Source organism: Acomys russatus, chromosome 22 (assembly GCF_903995435.1).
Source record: "Acomys russatus chromosome 22, mAcoRus1.1, whole genome shotgun sequence".
Classification (NCBI taxonomy): Eukaryota; Metazoa; Chordata; class Mammalia; order Rodentia; family Muridae; genus Acomys; species Acomys russatus.
The window spans coordinates 38,722,182-38,739,065 of NC_067158.1; the positions used below are offsets into that span (position 1 = coordinate 38,722,182).

General features: G+C 37.0%; 1 protein-coding gene across 2 annotated transcripts in view; it reads left to right on the forward strand.

Moving 5' to 3' along the window:
* Slit2 (slit guidance ligand 2) overlaps positions 1-16,884 on the forward strand; it is a 338,183-nt gene that overhangs the window by 263,718 nt on the left and 57,581 nt on the right. For both annotated transcript variants that reach the window (XM_051165157.1, XM_051165158.1), the window contains 8 exons: positions 16-90; positions 1,544-1,687; positions 4,982-5,125; positions 6,965-7,131; positions 8,760-8,892; positions 12,405-12,473; positions 14,402-14,473; positions 15,251-15,322. In XM_051165157.1, coding sequence (XP_051021114.1) covers positions 16-90; positions 1,544-1,687; positions 4,982-5,125; positions 6,965-7,131; positions 8,760-8,892; positions 12,405-12,473; positions 14,402-14,473; positions 15,251-15,322 — 876 coding nt within the window. The remainder of the gene's footprint in view (positions 1-15; positions 91-1,543; positions 1,688-4,981; positions 5,126-6,964; positions 7,132-8,759; positions 8,893-12,404; positions 12,474-14,401; positions 14,474-15,250; positions 15,323-16,884) is intronic.

Consider the following 16,884-nt stretch of genomic DNA (forward strand, 5'->3'; position numbering starts at 1 on the left):
ATTTTTTCTTCCCAGGCGTCTTAATAATAATGAATTCACAGTGTTAGAAGCCACAGGAATATTTAAGAAACTTCCTCAGTTACGTAAAATGTAAGTCATTTATTACCAATATATTGACTTTCTGCAGCGTAATTCACGAGTAAAAGTTCTTGTGAATTTTACATCTCTATCCATTTTATCCAAGTTTCTTTTGAAACAGGAAACTATGGGCATACATCCAGGGTACTATTTAAGAAGTACTTTTCCATGTGCTTACTCAATGCCATACCAACCCTTAGCATCTTCCTCTAAAGCAGACAGCTGGTCTATAATGCTTCTGCAGCAGGAATCCAGCAACCTACACACATTAAAATGGGCTCAGTGGTGTTCTGTAACTTCCTTTACTATTCCCCAAACCGTGGTGCTATTTCTCTCTCAGCACATTCACGTCAACTGTTTGGCTTTTGCTTCATTAAGCTTTCATTATGAGATTGTCAAAACTAATGATTAGTAAACTGGCCAGAATGCTCATCTGTGTTGCTTCATGTCCACAGCTCATATTTCATATTTCATAATAAGTTCATAAACTCAGCATTTTCAACAACATTCCATCAGTATCCCATGTCCTTGAGAAGAGTAAAGGAAGAGGCAGGACAAAAAAAGTCAAGCATTCAAGGATCCTGAATACCCTGCTCCCATGACCAGGAAACAGGAACATTTTACCATGGCACTTGGTACTCTCAGTGTCACTTGTATAGCTGCCTCAGCCACTGACCCTGCTTTTAGCAGAGCAGACCAAACCTATGCCTGTGTCCTGTGTCCTTCTTCTCTGTGGTAGGCTGCCTTGAGAGAATCTTCTAATATTTTAATTGTCTTTCTTTATACAACTAACTACACTGCCTTTTTAGTAATAAGATATGCAATATAATCTCCATTTAGTGAGCAGTTACTGTGAACAGTGTTTTATAATCATAAAATTTTTAAAATATTACAGAACAATATAATGCCATAGCTCTACTGGCAAAGTGTTTGTCATATAAGCACAGAGACCCAGGTTTGATGCTCAGATAAGAAAGTCCAAATATCCTGGCCAGCTTTCCCAGTGCTGGGGAGATAATGACAAGTGGATGCCTAGGGCCTGTTGACTGGCCAGACCATCCTTTAGGGCGACATAAAAGCTTCATGTAGGGGTTGGGAATTTAGCTCAGTGGCACAGCACTTGCCTAAACAAGCTTAAGTCCCTGGGTTCAGTCTTCAGCTTTGAAAAATAAAAGCTTTATGTAACCAAATAATTGGACAATTTTAGACTCCTGGTAATCATATTAGTTCATTGTGACCAGAATTTGGCTAGTATTTCTCTTTCATGGCTATTCTTTCTTGGCGTTACTGTCCTTCAGACTTCCTGGGTTAGACAAGTGTCTTGTCTAAGTTTCGGCAATATTGGTAGTGAAAATCTTGGCAACTGTGTTTCCTCAGTAGATTGAAAATGACTAGATATTTCTCAGCAGTGCCTAGTGTCAGTGAGCAGTTATTTATGGCCTGTGTTTCAACACTATTCGTCCAGCAACTTTAGCAACAACAAGATCACCGATATCGAGGAGGGAGCATTTGAAGGCGCATCTGGCGTGAATGAAGTCCTTTTCACCAGTAACCGCTTGGAAAGCGTACAGCATAAGATGTTTAAAGGATTGGAAAGCCTCAAAACCCTGTAAGTACTCCTGATTCACAGTAAAGTGGGCTAGACTTCATTCCTCATTATCTCTGTGAGTTCTGCTCTCCTCCTAGCCTGGTGGCTTAAAATCTCAGACAGCCATTTGAACAGAGAAAATGCGTGCACCTAGGAACTACTCTAGCTGTCCCTAAATCGCTTCAATAGACAGGAAGCAAGGACTGTGGTCAATCCTTCACTGTCTACTACTAAGAAAAAATGCCAAGGGCTTTTTCTATGTGGTTAGCGATAGGGAGTTTGGAAGGATTGATTCTTTGCATCTCCCAACTGCTGTCTAGGTAGAGAAGATAGTAAATGCGACACTTCATATTATTTGAATTATTTCAGTGAATCTTTATAATCATGTTGGACAACAATAATGGCTCATAAACCCAAAGAGAAAGGGGAAAAAAACTAAAACTGTTGTGGGAGCACATAAAGGAATCTATTTGCAACCAAGTCACCGCCCTTGGCAGTACAGTAAACACAGGTTCAAGTGGTGGCACATCACCGGACCATGAGAGCTCTGTATAATGCAAGTGTGAGAAGTCCCTGTTCTTATGAGAGGAAGAGAGAGCAAGGTATTGCTCTAGCTAGCAGGGTCTGTTAATAGCATTCCAAATGTAAGCTGACCCTCCCCCAAAAACTCCCCTGCACACGAGAATAAATGTATGCTATAACACTCCTGCCCACCCAGCCTGCAACCTATCAATCCCACAAGGCCAGCATGTCAATCACAGACCTCTCTCAGGGATTAGCTTTGAGCCACTCTAAAATGGTATGCCAACATTTACTGAACATGTTTATGGGAGATATACTGAGTGTGTTGAAAGATAACCACTATATATGCCATAGGGCCTGCATCTGCACTTCCTTAGGCTGTCTCAGGTTACGCAAGAAAGGACAACACTTCTCTTCTTATGCAGAAGTGGGGTGTCTATGCATTGATAATAGAAGCTTCTTTCACACAGCAGTGCTATGGAGAAGATAGGGGCACAGGTTAGCCCTTCACCCATACCAGCCCATCTCTGCTGCCACTGTGATATACCACAGACTCAATGCTAGACACATATTTCTCACAATTATGCATGTAGATGTTTACCATGATGAAGTTGAATTTATGTTTCAGACCACCTTCTAGGCGACAGGACTCCTTTTTGGGTTGTTTATTGCTGTAAATGAACATGCCCTTCAGTCTGTATTCTCATGTAGAGAAAGGAAGAGGGAGTGAGATCTCCAGGTTGTCTTTCTCTTTCTATATAAGTTTTTAAAACTATAAAGACTCTTTCCAAAGTCAGTCATATTAGGTGAGAAGAGGTTCATTGTGTGAATTAAGTTAGAGACGGTTTAGTTCATAATACCACCCACACATCAAAGTATTTATTTTGACTAGATACAATCAAAGGATACTGCCTGATAGTGCTCTGAAATCAGCTTTCTGCATTTTATGTCTACTGATCAATTTCTGCTCTTTAGGCTCTGACACCTGAAGATACACCCACAAGCTGTCTCCTTAATACAGTCCTTCCAAGTAGAATGGAGCAGTTGAGAGTCATAACTGGGGTGTTCAACCTTTAAAGTAGACATGTCTGGATCTATCTCTTCTTCCACACTGTCTCTGGGGGGGGGGGGGGCGGTTGTTCCACTTGCCCCTGATCCTCTTGCCTCTTAAGCACTGGTAGGATAGCTAGTAATGCATGTGTGTCTCTTTCAGCAGGTTATAAAATGTCCTGAGACATTAGGTAAATCTTGCTATTACACATGTGCTGATGGTGTTGTCTTCAGTTCCCTCCAGGGTCCCGTAACTGCAGTAAGATAAAGACCACAGGTCTCCGTTATTCATGGCAAAGGAAATGGCTGATAATGATATAGTGCTGTTGTGCATTTGTTTCCTACTATCAAGTGAATTCTGGATAAGAAGACATCATCTTTCTTCTTATCTATGGCTTAGCAGGAAGAGAATATTTTTATTTATTTTTTATTAGCAAACATACAATTTTAAAGCAGCAACTTCTTCATCATCCGTCTTAGTTAGGGCTTGTATTGCTGTGATAAAATGTCATGGCCAAAAGAAACTCAGAGAGGAAAAGGTTTATTTCATCACGTATGTTGACATATTGGCTCATCATCAAAACAGAGTGTGGGTACAAACTGAAGGCAGGTGTCTGGAGGCAGGAACAGATGCAGAGGACATAGAGGAATGTTGATTGAATGACTTGCTCTTCCTGACTAGTTCAGACCACCAACCCATGGGTGGCATCTACTCACAGTGAAGGCAACCATCCCACATCAATCACCAATCAACAAAATGCATCACAGGCTTGTCCACTGACCAGTATTGTAAGGGCATTTTCTCAATTGAGGCTCTCTTTCTCCAAATGACCTTAGCTTGTTTCAAGTTGACATAAAACTAGATAGCGCATGTTTCTTGTTTTATATTTGTCTCTTTCTTCTGGTGGAGTGATTACTCTGATTGTAGAAAGATCAATGAATTAATTTTTCATGAGTTCTGAATAATATTAATGCAACTACACATTTTTATGTGATGTTTTCTTTCTTCTTGAAAATCTCCAAATAAACAGCTCAGAGAGGAAGGACTCGGGGAGTAAGCTAGTGCTTTAGCAGTGGGGAGGAAATGACAACAATGTTAATCCTTTTAATGACAATGTCAAAAACTAGAGTTGATTCAAGGCCAACAACCTATTTAACCTTTCTTGTATAATACATTTATTCCTTTTGGGAGTTCTGAACTTGAAACTATGAACAGATTTTCATAAATACAACAATCTGATGCGAGCTTGCTGAATGCTCAGTCACACTTGACTCCCTCTGCTCCTGTCAGACAGTGAGTCCCTGAGTCCCTGAGATGCCCTCAGCTCTCCATCTGCAGTGCCTATTGATTCTTTCCTCCCTCCCTTTCTTCTATCTCAAATACCGTGCTATCATGAATACACAAATCCCTGGGCTCCAAGGACTCCAAGTAGGTGACTTAGGGCATTATGTGATCAAGCAAACATAATCATATCATCAAAAGAAAATATGTTACCCTCATCAAGGGACTGGAAATCCACACAGGCTCACCATGCTTTCTGTGGCTTAATTCAGGCACTGATGATTCTATGCATTCTATTCTTGGAGGATGGTCTCCAGAATATAGTCATCCCTAGGGGGTTACTATTCAAAATAGTAACAAGCGCTATATATTTGCTAAAGGAAATATTTCTGATTCTCAAAGAGGCAAAATTGAATGTCTGATACTTTATCTCCATAACAATGTCCTTTTCCTTCCCTCAGGATGCTAAGAAGTAATCGAATAAGTTGTGTTGGGAATGACAGTTTCATAGGACTCGGTTCTGTGCGTCTGCTTTCTTTATATGACAATCAAATTACTACAGTTGCACCAGGGGCATTTGATAGTCTCCATTCATTATCTACACTGTAAGTGGAAAAGCATTACCTTCATCCAGTGTTTCTCAGCCTTCCTGACGCTGTGACCTTATAATAGTGTTCCTCATTTGTCATGACCCCTAACCATAAAATTATTTTCATTGCTACTTCATGACTGTAATTTTGCTACTGTGATGAATCATAATGTGAATATCTGTGTTTTCTGATGGTCTTAGGGGACCCTATGAAAAGGTTGTTTGAACCCCAAAGGGGCTACAACCCACAGGTTGAAAACCACTGCCTTTATTTATGACTTGCAATGATGCATTATATTTCTGAGCTATATTAATAATGTTGTAAAGAATTACTAAACATTCTATAAAAACATGGCCACATAGTTAAGCATTTAAAAAAGGATGACCTTATGTTAACCTTGCTTTAATTAATTTTTCCTCGAATTACTATTTTTATTATATAAATTTGATATATGTATTATATATAATACATATATATAATGTATACATGTGTATTTCATATATATTATGTATATGTGTATTATATATTACACAGATATATGTATATATGTAAATAATAATGGGATCAATGATGTGGCTTAGATTTAGAATTATAAATTAATCCAACTTGAAGTAAATGTCACAGATTTCCTTTCATAATCTGAACAAGTATTTAATATAAGTATCATAAAAACAGAATTGATAGAAGCATTACCAACCGACCACACTCCAAAAGAATCATTCATGGTGACAAGAGATATATAAAGATGAGCAGACTGATAGTAAAAGCTATTCCTCAGAGGCCTATTGCCATGACTTTACAGAATATGGAAGGAATGAGTTTAGCCTATCCTAGAGAATATCTTATTTAGACAAAGTGAAACTTGAGAATACTTCTAGGTCTACATATGGAACTCTGAAACACTTAAAAAGAAATTCTGAACAGTACTTTCCAGGCTTTTGCATGTCAGTGTCTGAGCATGATGCTTGCTGTGACATCTCTGATAACTGTAGATTTCCTTGTCACAGCAGCTTATAAGTATGCTAACCTAACTCAAATGGATGGAATAAAGGTAGTTAGAACAGTTCTAAAATCATGCTTGACTCTGCTTGAGTCACTGAAGAAAAAAAAAGAAAGTCAAGTAAGCATCTATCCTTCAGTGAAGTACTTAACCCCCTTTCCATATGAAGTGTGACATTTTACATGGAGTGACTAATTTGTGCATATTAAAGATGGCATGTTTATAAATAATGGGGTTGTCAATAGGTTTGTGCTTAAGTATGAGATGCCAAAAGTATTGAGATTTGTAGAAGTAAATTCATTTTTATAACTGGCATTTAATCAACTCAGCTGTCAGTTTAGATAGCAAAGCTATTCTCTGGAGCAAACAAGAGATGGAAATCTTGAGATGACAAATTAAGGGAATAGCTGTTGTCAGGTTAAACTCAATAATGTAAGGTAATCAGCCTTCATCTTTATATTAAATTACTGCTGTATCAGCGCAGAAGGGTTTGACAGTAAGTTAGATCTCTGACATATTTAAATTATTTGTAAGTAAGGTACCTATCGGAATCCACTGCATGAAACCCAAATTGCTGCCTTCACTTTTTTGTTTTTTGTTTTTTTTTGCATGAAGTTATTAGAGGAATTCTCTCATGAGAATGCATTGTTTTTTAGTTCCAGACATACACATTTAGGAAAAAATATATGTGATATATTTTGTATATTATTGTGTGCATATAGGGAAATGAGCGTACATACACTAGTGAAAAATCACTGTAGGGAAAATAGTGTGGAGAAGTGGTCACCTAGGACTTATATACATAAGAAATGAGCCATAAATTGAACTGCATATTGTTTGCATATACCTCTTAGAAACCTTTTGGCCAATCCTTTCAACTGTAACTGTCACCTGGCATGGCTGGGAGAATGGCTCCGAAGGAAAAGAATTGTAACAGGAAATCCTCGATGTCAAAAGCCCTACTTCCTCAAAGAAATCCCAATCCAGGATGTAGCCATCCAGGACTTCACCTGTGACGATGGTAAGAAATGTGTGACACATCATGGGTCATTAGACGTTTATTCAAAGGACCAATCTGATGCTCTTTAATTGGAGAGTGTGCTCCCTTTGGTACAGTAGAACAAAGTAGCAAACAGTGTTTATGGTCTGGCAACAATGTTTTTGAAAATAGCTCTCCTGTCATGGTCCAGTTCACATCTTAGGACCAGACAGTATTCTCTGCTTGGTTCCATGTTCTTACCAACAAGGCACCTGTTTTTCTCAGCTTGCCCTTTCACATTCAAGTTTACCTCATGCTTATTTATAAATGTTCTGGAAGACTTCCAAGCTCCCAACTTGTGAACGATACTCACAGAGCTTAATTTTAACTTTATTATTCTCAGTGTGTCTTTTAGAAGCTGCTATGTCCAAATGGGGAAACAAAACAAAACATTATGACATAGAAGATCTAGTAAAACCATCACAAGTCACAGTCTTCCCTTTCAAATACTCTCTGCTATTGATTTTCATCCTCACTATAGTCCTATGAAGTGGGTAGAGCGAGTTCTGTTATTGTTGCCAGTGAACAGGGAGTGAGCCAATTTGAGTTCTACATTTTTAACATGAGGTATTAATACAATCTTATCAGCACTTTAAGGTAATCTGCCTCTTATGTCCCTCTCTTTACAGCTTTCCCTTTATCCAGTTTATATTTATATCTCCTGGTTGAAAACTATATAAATAAGCAAATAATCAACTAAGTTAACTGTAAAATTTAAAATTATGTTGGTTGTACAAAATTGTGAGCTATTTTCTGAAATTCTGACTAAGGGAACCCAAAATTTGTGCAAATATAGTGTCGATCTATAAGCACTAAGTGTTTTATACATAAATGGCTTTTTTTCTCTTTTTAAAAATTTTTTTATTAATTTATTCTTGTTACATCTCCATGGTTATCCCATCCCTTGTATCCTCCCATTCTTCCCTCCCTCCCATTTTCCCATTTTTCCCCTCCCCTATGACTGTTCCTGAGGGGGATTACCTCCCCCTCTATATGCTCATAGGGTATCAAGTCTCTTCTTGGTAACCTGCTGTCCTTCCTCTGAGTGCCACCAGGTCTCCCCCTCCAGGGGTGAGGCACCACAGTACGTGAGAAAGTCATATCCCACTCTCCACTCAACTGTGGAGAATGTTCTGACCATTGGCTAGATCTGGGTAGGAGTTTAAAGTTTACCGCCTATATTGTCCTTGGCTGGCGCCTTAGTTTGAGTGGGACCCCTGGGCCCAAATCTGCCTTTCATAATGTTCTACTTGTAGGTTTCTAGGATCCTCTGGATCCTTCTACTTTGCTGTTCTCCCATGCGTCTCTCATTTAGAGTCCCAATAGGATGCCTTCCCCTCTGTCCCAGTTTCCGGGTAAGTGAAGGCTTTTATGGGACATGCCCCTTGGGCTAGTATGCAGATATAAGTGAGTATATACCAGTTGAGTCTTTCTGCTTCTGGGTTAACTCACTCATTATGATCATTTCTAGCTCAATCCAATAAATGACTTTTTTTTAAAAATAGCTCAAGACCCTTGTGTTTGTTAAATATATCTAGGCACACAAACTCCATTCTAGTACCTTCAAAGCTGTACAGCTGTGTTTCTCCATATTCTGTGTGCTTCTGCAGGAAATGATGACAATAGCTGCTCTCCACTCTCGCGCTGCCCTTCAGAATGCACTTGCTTGGATACCGTAGTACGATGTAGTAACAAGGGCTTGAAGGTCTTGCCTAAAGGTATTCCGAGAGATGTCACAGAGCTGTAAGTACAGTTGGCTGTCCTTGTTTTCTCTGTTTCAATGGTTAAATGCTATGACAAGGCCAACATTATGGGAGAAAGGGTTTATTTTTCTTATAGCACCAAGGCCATCATTACAGGAAAATCCAGCCAGGAACTAGAAACAGCTGGTCTTATCAATAGTCAAGAGTATAGAGGAAAATGAATGTATGCAGGTTCACTTCTGCCCACCCCTCCCCCTATTCTTTATAAGGTCTCAGAACAAAATAAAGCAGATGATATCACACACAGTGGGCTTGGTCTTTCCACGAAAATTAAGGCAATTAAGACAGTCTTACATTAACATTCTATCCTACATGATTCTAAATTGTGTCAAGCTGAATTTTAATACTAACTGCCTTACTTGTTTTTCTCTTTCCCATACAACTGATGTTTTATACACCAAGGGGATAAAGATCTAATAAAAATATTTAGGATCCCTTTTACAGGTCACACTCTATTCCTTGTGAATGAATATAAAGTCAAACTATAAAACAATAATACAAAAGCCACTTCAGAGAACTTGGGAATTACTGGTTCGATGTATTTTCCTTTTATCAAAATAAGATACCTCAATGCCTTTGTTGAATTTTTGTAGCAATTATGCGCCACTAAGGATAGTCAAATTATATATATATGTGTGTGTGTATATATATATATATATTGAACTTATTGCTTCTCTCACCCCTTATTTTTTCATAGAGCATTTTATAAGACTGTGTTGCATCAAATAGTTAATTTATTTTCAATGTATAATGTACTCTACCTAGTTAATTTTTCTCTGTTTCTATAACTTCTGGGACAATATTTAACCACATAGGATAATAATTATCTAGGAATTAGAAGACACTGGCAGAATTCTTTTCTTTTAAAGGGGACATTGTCTCTTTAGACTCAGGTCACTGTCCTTTAGATGCAAAAGGCCATGCAGCCAATTATTTTTGATACCTGAATAGCTGATACTTAAATACAAATTGCATGGCCATGTGCAAGAGTCAGATTGCATTTATGTCTCATTCATCCCATTCCTTTATATCTAAACTGGAATTTGGTGGGGGAAATATTTTATCTGAATCAAAGTGAGTCATTTAGTCTGCACGTAATTTTTGTTTATACCAAATTATGGACCAATAGTGTTTTAAATCTGCATGTGGCTCCTGCAGACACACGCAAGGAATTCGTGGAAATGCATGCAAGGACTCCACATGGCCCGCTTTCACCAGCATTTGGGCAGTGTGCAACATAAGCCATGAGGGTTCAAGAATAAGTTACTGATTGCCCCTTAGGCTTTTGGCTAAGATCGAGTGGCGGACCTGTCTCTTCAGTTTCCAGGGGTCTCAATTTTCAACTCATGTTCAGTTCACAGATCCTATTTTGGTCCTGAATAAAACACCCAGAGAAGATACAATCTAGCATAAGAGGAATGTTTTCCTTAGAATTGAAAGACTGTTGACTGTTGTTGTTTTTTTGTTTTGTTTCTTTCTCTTGCTACCGAATACTAGAGTTAATTGCCTATAAGCACTGTGTTTTGTGTGGTCCATTAAGCAACTGTTGTTTTAATATTTTCTTAGATCTTCATATGGCTGAGTGCACAACCCTTTGCCACTCCCTATTGCTATTAGCCTGTATTCTTTTTATATGCAAAGTGAGATGTTATAAATAGTCCAGTGGGAACATAGCATTCCCATTCTCTTAGATGCTAAATACTTTCTTCTATTTGAACTGGCCTGCCCTCACCCAAAAATTAAATTTTAATTTCTGTATTAAGATCCATTTCTTGGTTCACCCTATCTTTTCCATATATGAATTTCTTCTCTTACATGGCGTCTTCAGTCCACATCACACTAAAGCTCACTTTTAAGTAGTTTTACTTTCATTTTTATAAACAAAAGTTTGTTCTGTATGTATCAGGAGAATACTAACTCATCTCTAGAAATTCAGGTTTTACCTCCCAGCGTGATTATTCTTAGAATTTTACCAAGTCAGCAAGAGCCTTGTCTCCGATCATATATATATTCATATATTAGAAAATGTACATATGTGTATTGCATTAAATTATTAAAGAATTTGGCAAAATTACCATGTATTGGCGGACAAGTTGAACAAATGGTATTCATTAGTTTTAATCAGTTCCGTATACCTTCCCCCTCACACTGTTTTCGAAGTAGACATTGCAGAGTGCTCCTCTGGGTCTTTATGTCCTACTAAAAGAAGAGTGGTGCTGTTCCTGGAACGCTGCTGCCCTCTAGTGGTACCAAGAAAAACATAGCTGGAAGACACAGGCAAAGGAGGCAAAAGAAATATGAACCCTTATCAGAAATCATATTGCAATTTATAATCTCATATCAGTCACATATACTTAGAGCCTGTATATTTTATATATCTGCCTACATGTTGAAATATTATAGGTATTTATCTCAGGCAACTTATTGACTTTTCCTATAAGCATTAAAATTCTAACCTCAACCTGATATTTTAAGAATAACCAACCACTGCACTAGAACAGAAAAAAGCCACATCCCCGATGTGTCATAGTAGATGTTACCTGAACCCCTGGCCAGACAACTCAAGGGGTGCAGACTCTTGTAATATCTCTTGTCTGGAAAGGAAAGCTTTGCAAAGAAAAGGACTTTTTTCTTTTTGGGGACATCATGGATATAACTCGAAGCATGCATTTATTTTTGTAACTTATGAGTTACCTATTTTGTGTGTGTGTGTGTGTGTGTGTGTGTGTGTGTGTGTGTATGTGTGTGTGTGTGTGTGTTGTGACTTGCCTATGTTCTTAGCTGAATAAGAAAGACAAAAATGTACTTTTATTTGGAAAACGATTTTACATTCACATGCTACTTTTTGTATACTTGAAATTATTTGTTATTCTATGAAAGCTCTTGAGACTACTATCACCAAGCAGAATATGTGACAATAAATCTACCTTAAAGTTATACTTAGTTGCTCCCAAATATCTCCTTAAAACAGTTCATTGTCATTGTTATTTGGCAGATTGTGTGTGTGTGTGTGTGTGTGAGAGAGAGAGAGAGAGAGAGAGAGAGAGAGAGAGAGAGAGAGAGAGAGAGAGAGAGAGGGAAGAAAGTAGTCAAACTCAATAACTAGGGTTGGTTAATAATTCTTCAGTTTCATGGTGCTATCTTTCTATAAATGCAAGTAAACCGGAGGCCACTTAAAAATATGAGTCGTTGGATGGACTATCTTGCTGATAGAAAAACAGTGAGATACTTGGCTTGCTTTCCTGGCTAAAGCACAAGAAACTGAACTCACCATTCTGTTTTTAGTCTTATGCCACATAGAACTCTACTAGTTGCAGGACTATGCGATTTTACCTTTACTTGTCTTGAATAATGATCCCAGCTAGGAATATGATCTCAAAGAGAGAGCTGCCAAGTTGTTCCTCATGTCTGTTCACAGTATATATTGTTCATTTGTTTTGTGATTTCCCACTCTTCTTTTGCATGCCGACCTTGTTATGTCCTTTTTTCTAGGTACCTGGATGGGAACCAGTTTACACTGGTCCCCAAGGAACTCTCTAACTACAAACATTTAACACTTATGTGAGTAGAATATTTTCTCATATTTAGCTTATTTTAGTTCAGTAAAATGGGAATGGCAAGCGGCAGAAGAGGGCCTTTCAGGTGACATAAATCACTGAGAGTGACCCGCTCTTCTGCTCCATCACTGTGGTTCCGGATCACTAGCTACATCTCTATTGAATATCTGTCAGGTGATACAGTGTCTTAGGAAAAGCTCCTCTAGCCAAACAAGCAAGGATACAGTAATATCTAAGTTTTTTTTAAGTATTCAAACAGTAAAACTTAGTGCTTTATTGTTACAAAAAAGGCTACTTTTTATTATAAGTCATAAAGACGGTGGGAAATATTTTATATGGCAAACAAATTATGGCCAAAACTTTGCTGCAAATATATGCTTTACTCGACTTTTTTATATAAGATAAGTTAAAGTAATTTGAGAAGCTATAAATATTATAGTTCATTTTATGCAAACATGTGGAGAGGTCCCCTATATAATTGAGCTAGACAAAGATCCTGACATTTTGAGTATAAATTTCAAAATAGTGATTCTTTATTCAGCTTAGATTTCTGTCTTTGTAAAATAAGTTGTTTCCTTTTCAGTGAATGAAATGATTTTGTGGTGACAATTTGAATGTAAGACATAAAAGCAAGGAGACATTTAAATCTATAAACAAATTGATCTAATTTCACACATCATTTTGAAAACAGAGGTAATTCTGTTACATATGATTTCACACTTTAGAGTAGCCTTGCTAGTGACTGATAACACTCCATAGCACACAGAGCAATAAGGAAAATATAAGAGATTTTTAATGGATATGTGTTATCATTGGTTTTATTTTATTTATTTTCTATTGTTGGTGGAAAATAGTTAAGTTACCTAGAATAACCTTTATTCTTAAATAGTGAGTTCCAGGGAGTTCAAAAGAAGAAATTATTACACGGTCTATGTAAACTTCATCTAGGTCCACTGAGGCAAGAATCTGTTGGTCTGTCTGTTTTCCATAAAATATGGTAAATCCAACTGGAAATTATTATAGGCCATGTGAATGACAAATGGCCTACCTAAGGAAGAAATACATTGACCATACCTTATTCTACTTTGAGTTATCCTATGTATAGCAAAACCAGATATGTTTAGATGAGTTATTAACTAGCTGTGATTTTCAGAAGGTAATTTTAACAGCTTTGAATCATTTATGAAAGAACACATGATTTCTTAAAATGAATTAAAAAGTGAGATCTGTAGATCTAGAAATGTTTATTATTACTGATCCACTATATAAACATGTATGTAACATTTTTAAATTTAGACATAGAAATTTAACATCTAAAATATGGATTATAATGCTCCTATAATGTTCATATCACTTTCATAATTCTGTGCGTCTATTTTACGCACATTTTCAAATTTAAATACAAGAATAGGTGACCCTTTTCTCCCATTAATCTTTCATTTATTCATGTGTTATATCTTGCTCAAGGAAAAATAATGGCTAATTATAGTGATTATATGTATATAGGAAGTATATATTAAAGATATGTAGATGAAAAATATCTATCATTACATATAATATATAATCATACATATAATAAGAATATTATAATATACACATAATATGTATATGGTTAAAAATACAATATGCATTCTGAAACAGATAGCAACATTCAACACCTTTACTTATTCATTAAATATTTATTGAGACCTTCCAGAGTGTCAGTGACTTAGCCAAGGTCCAAATCACAGGTGTTTTTATGATGACAATTTGAATATAACTAACTTAAGGACTGTTCCAATTGGAAAATTTGAACATGTGTATTAGGGGACATGTATGTCAATGGAGAACTAATGGGACTGTAAAGATTGATGGCTTGTTCCTAACCCTAATAAGGACTCTTTTATTATTCTCATTAATAGCAAGTTCCATGTCTTCACTTTTCTCTTTTAGAGACTTAAGTAATAACCGAATAAGCACCCTTTCCAATCAAAGCTTCAGCAACATGACCCAGCTTCTCACTTTGTGAGTACAAAAGTGTGGTACTGAATATTCACTCATGCCTGGGGCGGAAAGGATTTCCTTGATGGTTCCTGGTGAACAAGAGAGAATCTAGGACCTTATAGAGAGTATAAATACCATCTAGAGGGTCAGACAGATCTTCTATAACCAACAAAGATAAAAGTTACTCAAAAAGTTGGGTTTAGCATAAGACAGGCAGAAAGATATTTTTTAAGATCGTGACACACTTATTAGAAATCCTTAAGCTAAGCTTTCACAGTGTCTTAGTTAGTGTTCTATTGCTTTGAGAAGACGCTATGATGATGATGACAACTCTTATAAAGGAAAGCATATAACTGGGGCTTGCTTAGAGTTTCAGAAGTTTAGCCCATTGTCATTATGGCAGGACGCATTGGAGCACAAAGGCAGACATGGTACTGGAGAAGCAGCTGAGAGGTCTACATTTGGATCTGCAGGCACCCAGAAGAGAGGGACTTTGGGCTTTGAGCTTTTTGAAACTTCAAAGCCAATGACACACTTCCTCCAACCAGGCTACCTCCTAATCATTTCAAATGGTGCCATTCCCTGGGGACCAAGTACTCAAATCTAGGAGCCTTTGAGGGCCATTCTCTTTCAAACCATCGCACAGCAGTCAGAATGACGAGCAATGTAAATGATATATAAATATAGTCAATTCATAAATTGCTCAGTTAACTGTTTTCCGATGTGGTTTGCTTTAAATTAGGATCTGTATATTATTTGATTCTCAAGTGAAATAAACTGGCATGTGTCTGCTTACAGAATTCTCAGTTACAATCGTCTGAGATGTATCCCTCCTCGGACCTTTGATGGATTGAAGTCTCTTCGGTTACTGTAAGCATCCTGTATTCAACAAGCACCTTTTTAGGGATCTCAGTTACGAGCTGGTTTTTTTTTTTCTTTTTTTTTTTTTTTTGGTGGGGGGAAACGGGGTGATGTGAATAACTTTGTTATTCTTGGTGATTTCCTAATATATGTGTTACAGTTTACTGTAAATGTGGAAATGGTCTTATATGGTATCATTGTCTTCTATGGTATCATTGTATAATCACTTTGAATAAGACAGCACAACCTCCTCTTTTGTAATGTGTGTTGCTGTGGTAGTCATTTATGGATAAGCTATAGTACTAAAACATACATTTCACATAGCACCAATTAATATGTAATAAAATAAGAATACTTAGTGTCTTTAGACATTACATTATACTTGAATAATTTTGGTGAAATGTATTTGTTTGGTATATTCTCCCAGGCTTTGTTCTTTGTATATATTTCTATATCCTAATTTTTGTATCCTGACATCTGTGAGTCGGATCCATTCTTATTCATCCATTAGCTACTTTTATTTAACACTGATTCTTTTTCCTTGTGTAGCTTTTTCTCAGCTGTTTAAAAGGTACAGAGTATTCCTTAAATTGAAAGACATAATTTTATTAACCATCCTCATCCTCATTATCATTTGGAATAATGAAAAATTATCCTTATTTCTTATAATACTGAAATGAACCATCTATATTTTTATCTTGGTGCAAGCTTTCCACCATGCGAAGGGACTCCCCTCATGAAGTTCTGGCAGTGTTATCAAGATGGTCCTAGAACTGTCAACCTGTTTCCCAAACAATATTTTGTCAATTACTTAATTTTCTTTTCTACCCACAGTTTAGTAGAACTTCTTTTTAAAAAGCACTTTTGTAAACTTGTAATATTAGGACATTTTAATCCACTTTCTTTCTATGACAGAATGAAAAAATCTTACAGTTTTAGCTTGTATTTCTAATGGCTGTAGCTGATGAGTACTGTGCGTTTATTTAGCATCCACAGTGTGTGTTCTGAGGAAGCCTGATTGTGTTGTTGTTAGCCATGATCTATCAGATAACGCTTTTCACCATGAACACAGACATCTGTGCAATCACTATTGGTTTTACATCTTTTACTTAAGGAATTAAATGTTTTATCTATTAGTATTATGATATTTATCCTCCAGGGTTTTTTTTTTTTTTTTGGTTTTTTTTCGAGACAGGGTTTTTCTGTGTAGTCTTGGCCATCCTGGACTCACTTTGTAGATCAGGCTGGCCTCGAACTCACAGCGATCCGCCTGCCTCTGCCTCCCGAGTGCTGGATTTAAAGGCGTGCGCCACCACGCCCAGCCCTATCCTCCAGTTTCTTACACACAACTCTTTAACAGATGTTTTACTGAAAAATATTTAGTACTCTTTTTCTTTCTGGTTCCCAAGAATCATATTTTACCATAGAAAGCTTGCCTCCTCCCATGATAATATGAACAGTATATTTTCTATTAAGGAGTTGCTGATTTTGTTTTGCATTTAACTCTCCAGTAGGGAATTAATTCTGTGCAGATGATGTGAGCGATGGGCTGGCTTTTGTTTTCCTAAATA